The sequence below is a fragment of the Neolamprologus multifasciatus genome, chromosome 10, assembly GCF_963576455.1.
Source record: "Neolamprologus multifasciatus chromosome 10, fNeoMul1.2, whole genome shotgun sequence".
Taxonomy (NCBI): Eukaryota; Metazoa; Chordata; class Actinopteri; order Cichliformes; family Cichlidae; genus Neolamprologus; species Neolamprologus multifasciatus.
The window spans coordinates 26,308,828-26,318,158 of record NC_140448.1 but is presented as its reverse complement, the minus strand read 5'-3'; the positions used below and the strand labels follow the sequence as shown (position 1 = coordinate 26,318,158).

Here is a 9,331-nt window from a genome sequence, read left to right as displayed (position 1 = left end):
CACAGCTTTAACGCAATAAGCTGTTAGCCTACAAGAATACACAAGTCCAACACAACACATAAGGTGCACCGGATTATAAGGCACACTGTCGATTTTTGAGAAAATTAAAGGATTTTAAGTGCGCCTAATCTTGCAAAAAATACAGTAATACAACAAAGATATATAAGCGTCTGTAAATACATAACTTACTTTGAGTCAGGTGGGCTACAACAGCAAAAGACCACACCAAAGCCCTCCTTTCCATTAGTACCTGTTTGGATTGACTCACCACAGTTTTCAAGGTTTTTCATTAGGTCATAGTACCTGCTAACAAACTAAAATAGTAACTGCTCTTCTGGGGTTACAAAGCGATAAAGCAGTTACTAAAATGTGACGCTGTCAGACTGCGTGCCACCGACTGGCTGGTTAGTGGTATCACTCGATGAATCATGAAAGCGTCTCATTCACAAAAATCAAAAAACAGCCATTTTTGAAAATCGGCAAAAACAGAAAAGGCTACAAAAACCACACATAATATTTTCTTGCCACACTTTGGGCCCCTTGGCACCCACTGAGCATCATTTAAGCACCGCAGCTTACCTGAAAATGTTCTTTATGACCACATCTTCTGATAGTTGCATCTTGCACGACAGCACACCATGCCACAAAGCTTAATTCATCTGAAACTGGTTTTACCTCCACACTCTAAAAAGTAATTAATAGTACCTTTAGTCATTACTTACATATATATGTTGTTGTGAAATGAAAAATCAAGTTCATAAATACTGTTAGACTTCCTAATTAAAATTTTTATTTTATTGAGTTCGGGTGACACATAAATTATGCCTCTTTACTCAATATATAATCGTGATTTGTCTGAATTTAAAATCTTCTTTTAATCAAAAAAAATATAATTTTAAGTTCTGTCGATGTAAAATACAACTTGATGACGTGTAAACAGCTCACAGTTCCCTTCTTCTACTCAAGCGGACATATTCAACAGCACGTGTTCAAGGTTTATCAAGAGCTGTGTTCGTCGCGAACGGTGAGTAATTTTATGCGAAATTACATATATTTGCAGTCGCTCTGGATTTTGTTAGTTTACTTTAAAACAACGACGTAACATACATCTTAGCTTGCCCCCGCGTTTGTGTGTTTTAATATACACACAGCAGCTAATTCCGCGATAGCATAAATTGTTGGGCTCTTTTTGGAAAATTTAACACTGACGTTACTCTAATGCAGACCACTGTAATTATCTTATAATTTTTAAAAGATAGCGGACGTTGTTAGCCCCGGCGCAAACTACTATGCTAACGTAGCTAGCCAAGCTAAGTTGTGTTCACTGTGATTTTATTTTTGAAATGTGAAATTTATTTTTTGAAGGGAAGCATTTTATGTTAGTAATTGTTAAGAAACGCTTCTAAATTTTCGTAACGTTACGGGGTGAAGTTCAACCCCATTGGCTTCTGCGCAGGAAGTGCGGTCGCCATTAGTCCGGTGTGTCTGTTGACCGCTAAGAGCGGTTCTTCACCGGCTGCTCGGCCTATTTTCACAGGTAAAAGACCAGACTTAAGTGCACTGTGCCGCATATGGTAGGGTAGTTAGCTGTCCCTAATTTTTGGGGACTTTCCGTGTTTTGTAGAGACGTAGAGGCGACGTGCATTGGCACTGGCTGTAACATTGATATGCCTCAATAAAGTTTGAAAGTAAGAAAAAATCAATAGCGGGCCGCCATCTTGGTTGGGTCCCCATTCGCCGCCAGTGCATTTTTTCTACTGAGGAATGTATTCACCCATGGTAAATAAGGAAAATGTTTAAATATTTTTCCAAACAGATAAGGCAAGAAAGGTCAATAATCCCACATATGGTTTCAGTAGTATGCCAGTTTTTGCAACACTAGGGTGCACAAAAATGACCATAGCTGCTGACTCAGCATTGATTCCAATTTGGTTTTGGAGAATGAAATGAAAACAGATCAAGTGGGATTATTGACATTGTAGCTTGTGTATAAAAAAGTTTTTTTTTTTTTTTTTTCGTATTTACTGTCAGAAATGATTCTGTCCTGTCATGCCACACCTTATGTTTGCTTTTGTTGATAAAAAAAAACTATATATGTGTGTGTATATATATATATATATATATATATATATATATATATATATATATATATATATATATATAATTTTTATTTTTTTATTTATTTATTTATTTTTTTGAGTTAACACATTCCTCAGTAGAAATACATGCACTGGGGGCGAGTGGAGACCCCTCCAAGATCGCGGTCGGTGGGGATACACGCTCCAACAGACTGGCCCAGTCCATGTCACCTCTATGTATATTTGATCTATGGAAAGCCACGTTAGGCTTTCCAGCACCCAGTGTATTCAGGTCTATGTAGTTTTGAATGTTTGGTTCTAGCTCACACAGCTTTGACAGGTGAAACTTATTCACTGTATTGAAGACTCACAGGTGCAGTTGAAAATACCATCTTTTGTATTTTTGTGCAGGCACGACTTTCTGGTGTTATACACTGTCTTGGCGTTGCAGATCTAGGGGTTCCAGTTAAGACGTGGTCAGCCTTCTAAAGAAAGTGGGAATCTCACCGAAATATTCAGTTACTTTGCTGTGTTTCTTGCCAGGACAAAGGCTCAAACCATCATCTTCTCCTGGTATCGAATACCAAGGGACCTTCTGAAGTAAGCTTTAACAAGTAAGCTTGAATTGAGTAATTCAGAATCATGAAGTATGGATTGGCCTTGCACTCATGGTTGGATCAAAAATCCCTGAGGCTGACCCAGCATGGGAATTGCTTCTTGTGCTTCGAGACATTGTTGAGCTTGTTGTGAATCAAGTGCACACAGAGGAGACCATTTGCTTCCTGGACAGTAAGATATCTGAGCATAAACACAGGTTTCTCATGGTTTTTCCAGAGCAACGCCTCATTCCAAAACACCATTTCCTAGAATATTATCCAGAACTTATCAGGGCTTATGGTCCTCTGGTGTCACTGTGGACAATGCGGTTTGAGGCAAAGCACAGCTTTTTCAAGCGTGTTGTCAGACATACTCGTAGTTTTAGAAATATTCTGCTGTCACTGGCCATGAAGCATCAGTTGTTGCTTGCTTATAACCAACATGATTCCAGAGCTGTCAGACCATTACTACAGGCTACAACACTGTCTACAATGGATGTTAGTGTGCTGCGAGAGGATATCCAAGAAGCACTGCAGGCTAAGTTTCCTGGTGAGACATGTGTCCAGATAGCCAAAAGTGTGTGTTACAGAGGCACCAAGTACACTAGTGGAATAATCCTGGCTTATGGTTCCACTGGTGGTCTACCAGATTTTGGGGAGTTGATCCAGATTGTGGTTTTGAAAGGCAATGTGGGATTCATAGTGAAAGGTGTAACTGCTTGGTCAATTGAACATCTGAGGAGCTCAGAAAATGGACAAGACGTTCAGCCTTCGTCGGGAGGAAATAGTGAAAGAGGCCCCTGCCATCAGTGACTTCATGAAGCGCTGGCCTGCCCTTTTTAGCGAGGTACAGGTGAGATAAAATGTTTATTAAACCAGTGTTTTTGTGTTGTGGATTGATGAAATTACAAATTGAAGTCAGATAAATAAAAAAATTAGAAATGCATATATTTACACCTAATACATTTAAATGTTTACAAATGCACATTTGGATTTTCATTTATGAATTATTTATACTTATGTCTCTTGTTGTATTTTATTCTGGTGTGCCCTGCAGATATGTGAAGAATTTAAGAGGATAACAACAGTCAGCCTTGAATCAACCTTTCTGGCCAGGCTTGACCAATGCACCCCAAAACTGATGGCCTTGACCCTGTCAAAAGGAGGAGCTGCAGGTCTGAGGATGAGGCAGATTAAGGACATGCTTCTGCAGGTATAATCAATAACTTTATGAATAGACCTTTATTTGCATCTGCCTTACTTTTTTCATGTCAAATGTTGATATGGCTGCTTTGAACAAGGTCCATTGTATACTAACACTATTTTTTTCCAAAATTGTTCATATTTTGGTTACACTTGCATCTAGGGCAGGGCAAAAGAAGAAAATATGTCGTCTGTACAATATACACTGTTTATTATTTTTAAATAAAGCTCTATGATTTACATAAAGTGTTTCACACGCGCAAGCACGTTAACAATACATAACATGGAGGAAGACTGTATCTGTGCCAGTTACATTGTAATTGAATGAATGGATATTTATTGTTATTATACAAGTTCAGAGCACAAGTACAACAAAATGTATCTTGATTTTAGTGTTTTTACTTATGAAGAAGGAATGTCCAGGTGACAAGCGCAGCGTTTGTCAGATCTCCGCAGAGTGAGACAGCCATGCCCCCCAATGTGTGCAGAGTAAGCAGGTCCCAAACAATAAGAAACTCAGGAGAATAGCCAGATCACCTTTTCCACCTTATTCCAAATGAACTTTTTTATTATTTAATTTAAAAAATGCTATATCATTATGGATATCATTTTCAGTATATGAAGTAAGCTGCTTACATCTGATTTTTTTAACACATCTATTTTTTTCTATCAATCAGGACAACACAGTTGAAAAGCGCAGAGAAATTGCTATTCGCTGCCTCATAGTCTATCTTGGAGAGAAGGAGGAGGATCTTTTCAAACAATACAGCGTAAGTACTTGAGTTGGTTTTTAATTTTTTGTTTAGTTTTGAATGCATGTCTCTGTAGGGTCTTTGTGTTTTGTTCATTGGATTTTCTGTTCAGGGTTGAGTATTTAAGTCATTCAGTGCCATAGACGTCTTTAGACGTCAAAATGAATCCGAACGCTCAGTGCCATAGACGCCTCTTGAGCTTTTTATTGAATTGAGAAGGTGGTGGAGTTGATTACATGGATAAAATCCCACTAGCGTGACAGTCGGCTCTACTGAGAACGAGTATTGTGGCGCGATTTTTGATCCAGCTCGTCATTTCGAGCTTGAGGTGTCTGCAGCCTGACGTCATGGTTTTTCTAGCGATTCCAGTGAACATGAACCGGATTTATCTGACCAGTATCTCTTGTTAGAAACTTCTGAAGGCAGCAGGGACCAGAATAATGAACGATTTGCTGCATAAAACACACAGAAATTGTTGATAGACGAACCGATGGCCGGGTGGGGGGTGAACAGACTAAGTCGCGCACTCACTTGTGCACATGCGGGAGTAACACACACACACAGACTCTCTGAATCATAAATCAGTCACTTTTTTCTTATATATTTTTCAAATGTTGAAATTGTCTATAAACAACTATTTTTATACACAAAATAATCTGCCAAAAGTACATTTTTACAGGTGATTTTTTTACTTTCATAGTAGTAAAACATAGTTGAGATGTTGCATGAATCATTGAAACACGAAATATTTACATCAAAGTCACTGATCTGCTAGAAAAACCTATTTACACAAAACGCTTTTGATCCAGAAATAGGTGTTTTGTCATGGAAGTTTCTCTTTTCTACTGCAGATTTCTAAATAACAGAGGTAGAAACATTTTTTTTTGCTGCTGAAAGAAGAGAGACTCATTTTTGTCATGGTGGTTTCAGAATTCACATAGTCATAGAACAAAATATTCTGTGAGCCTTCAAAATCAGTGAAAAAGCTAAATATCTCTGGCACTGAATGAGTTAAGGGACATTCCAACCCTAAGTGAAGATATGTCTATTGCCATGTATAAGTAAGAAAAAAGCATTTCAGAATTACAATCCGAAGATGTTTATTGCCATTGTCATTGAACATAATTTGCTGAATAGAAACCTGTTTCCGTGATAAGGTGCAACATAAACACACAGAATAAAAAATTTTGTAGCCAGCGCAGTCATTTTCCTGATCTGGCAGCAGCTTTAGCAGAGCATAAACAATGGAAGTGAATGGCAGGTACTAGCATTTTGTGTGCAAAAGTGATTAAAATCACTCAATAATGATACCAAGTATTCCTGGGGAGCTCAACAATCATGCTGACTGCAAATGAAAAGCATGAATTGACATGAAGGATTTTCAGGAGCCGATTTAGACTTGGGACTACATTACGACAAAGCACTGCTGTAAGCCTCCACATGGTTATAACACAGCAGTTGAAGCCACTGCCGACCAGTGTCTATAAACCAACATGCTATTTGTGCAATATTTCTTCAACAAATCAAAGACCCATCCATTGTTACTGCAGCTTACTATGCTTGTATAGTAGTGGCTGTGTGTGTTTGTTTATGGAAGCTGGAGGCTTTTTCAACTGTTGCGTTATATCCATGCACCATGCAGTGGATGTTTACAGCGGTGTTTGTCGTAACTGCAATGTAGTCTCAAGTCTAAATCAGCTTCTGCAAATCTTCCGTGTTACTTTTGCACTTTTCATTTGCCGTGAACATGATTACTGAGCTCCCAAGCAATATTTGTTTTCATTACTGAGTCATTTTAATCACTTTTGCACACAACATACTAGCACCTGCTATTCACTTCCATTGTTTATGCTCTGCTAAAGCAAATGGATTGCTTCCGGATCAGGAGAATTAGTGTGCTGTTTACAAAAGGCTTGTTTCTCACTTTCTAACTGTGGCAATATGGCAATAGATAAAATTTCACTTAGAAGTGGAATAACCCTTAAAAATGATTTATTAGATTTTCTTTTCAAAGTGGAAAAACAAAACTGTGAAAAACAAGACATTTTTTATTTTAAACGTTGGATTATGGTTTAATTTAGCTTTTAAAAATTACAGAATGACAAAGTAAAATCACTGAAAAACACAAAAGACAACCTGTTTTAGCTTATTTTCCTACCTGTAGTAGTTCATTCCCTTATGCACGTCATCCTGAAGTGCTTGAGCTATGTATTTTATACATCCTAACATTTAATTTCTCCTACAAGGATGAGGAGGAGCTCAACGCAGACCTTGCAATGCAAATCATGAAGATTGCTATCATTGATGATGGGCCTGCAACCATTATTGTTGAGGGATCCAAGATCCTGGAGAGGATTGATGTTGCCAGATCCTGTGCTTTGATGATGGGAGTAATCTACGCTCTGAACCTTACCTATCCCAAGCAGCTGAAATTTACCTTTGAGGTATTTCAAAAGCTATGCCTTGAGCTTGATGGACAAAAAGCCAGCTCTAAAGTAATGAATCTTAAGTTTGGTATTTTCTAGAGCAGACTTGATAGACCATTCGTGAGTGAGTTTCACAAAAACCTTATTCCTGCATTTCTGGCACTACTTCATTGTGTTTTACTAAATTTTAAAGCGCTGTTCTTAAGTCTTCTGAGTTAATGTTTTGCCGTGTCTTAAATGCTGTTATTTGCACATTTTTAAGGAATGCGTTTAATTTCTCCCATGACCTGTGTTCTGAGGGTACTGGTGTGTTTTAAAGTTTGTGTAATGCCCTCTTTAGCTGGCCTTAATCTTGAGGGTGAAAAGTCAAATATAGAAGAGAATCAAGAATACTTTGTAAGAGTGCTGACAAAGTTGAATGAAAGAAGCTTTGCTCATTTTATGTTTAAATTAGTGCATTTAATGTATAGCAGCCTGTCATCTTTTGTTTTGATTCACTGTCACATGTTAAAGTAAAAAAAAAAAAAGAGGATTCAAGTAGTAGGTTGTATTACAATTTTAATACACAGTTCCTTAAGTTTCAGCGGGCAATTTGTGTTCTAGGAAACTGAAGCCCACAAATCTTGCACTTCACACGCACGTTAAAGAATTGTGATGTTTGTTATTGTAATTAAATGGGTCTAACTCATTTGAATACATCTGTCTGAATTTCTATTCTTTCTGAGCACCAGGTACGAGTCCCTTAGCTGATGTCCAGGTATTTGGCATCACATCTGCCGCATTCAAACAAATACACACAACATCCATTTCTTTTTCTGAAGGTCATGACACAAGAGCACACACAGCGCATGTTAAGGCTGACCTTCGTTTGGGGAAAAAAGTGATCGACAAGTTTCTAAGGTCTTAGAACCTTGACTTCTTTGTGGGCAGGCACCACCATGCATGAGCCTGCCCACGCGGTAGTCATGGTTATAAGACACAGCCAAATGATCAAGGTTGTATTTTGGAGCGACTTAGCCTGCTGGGAAACAGGTAAATGCCCTTATAGAATCTCCTGTAGGACCAAAAAATTACTACACTGTAACCAAAATATCATATTTGACCAACATAAATACTATTTATGCCGACAGTTAAGTTCATTTTAATTATAAATGTGTTTTATTTTGATCAAAAAGTTACTTCACCATACATAAATATAATCTTGGATCAACTTAAATTCCTGTGTATTTGTTGACAATTATTAAGTTCATGTTACTCAGAATGTGTTTTTTTTTTTTTTTTTTGTGGCCAAAAAGTAACTTCACGATACATAAAATTCACGTTGGATCAACTTAAATTTTTGTGTTCTAGTCGAAAATTATTAAGTTAATTTTACTTAAGAATGTGTTTAATTGTGGCCAAAAAAGCTACTTCACCATACTCAAAAATATTGCTTTGAATTAATGTTATTCTGCCAGAAGTTGGCTTAACTCAAAAATTCTAGTGGAAAACGTTAACATGTTTTTTTAATTTGAACCAATGTTTTATTTATTAGAGTGCACAGTCACCAGATCTTAAGTTAGTAGAGCGCCTTTGGGATGTTGTGGAATGGATGAGTCATATCATTTATGTGCAGCTGACAAAGCTGCAGAAACTGTGTGATGCTATCATATCAGTATTGACCAAAATCTCTGAGTAATGTTTCCAGCACTTTGTTGAATCTGTGCTATGAAGAATTAATGTCGTTCTGAAGGCAAAAGGGGGTCAAACCCGATACAACTAAGGTTTAACTAGTAAAGTGGTATTTTTTTAACAAGATACAGAACCCAAGTATAGGATTCAGAGACTGACAGAAGCTCAAAAAAGCAAGCAAACAAAAGACCTTTTATTAGGTAGTACACCAAAGTCCCAAAACAAAGCAAAAGCCACTGAGGCAATAATGCAAAGAAACTGGAGCACATAGGCCAGGAAAACAAATACTCACAGAGAACACATGAGAGACAGAGAAAGGGGTTTAAATACACTGAAGATTAATCAGAGCAATGAGACACAGCTGGGAAAACAAGGTGCAGCTGAAATTAATCAATGACAATGAGAAGAAGGAAGCAAAAATAAGGCTATGGTATGAGCGACAAAGGACTACCAATATTAAATAGGAAGAAACATAAGATGGAAATAGCTAATATAAAGATGTGGACTTAAGAAGACAATATAAGGAAACCTACACCTACAAAATACTATATAAAGAAAAAACAGACCTATGGCTAGAGATAAAACAAATTGCGAAACACCTAAGT

General features: G+C 37.5%; 1 protein-coding gene across 1 annotated transcript; it reads left to right on the top strand.

Moving 5' to 3' along the window:
* The first annotated feature begins 712 nt into the window (after positions 1-712).
* Positions 713-8,328, top strand: LOC146510382 (uncharacterized). The gene is made up of 5 exons (XM_085173700.1): positions 713-1,024; positions 2,490-3,527; positions 3,732-3,887; positions 4,555-4,647; positions 6,876-8,328. Exons 2-5 carry the CDS (start codon positions 3,426-3,428, stop codon positions 7,152-7,154), a joined length of 630 nt encoding a protein of 209 aa, XP_085029826.1. The 5' UTR covers positions 713-1,024; positions 2,490-3,425; the 3' UTR covers positions 7,155-8,328.
* Positions 8,329-9,331: the final 1,003 nt, after the last annotated feature.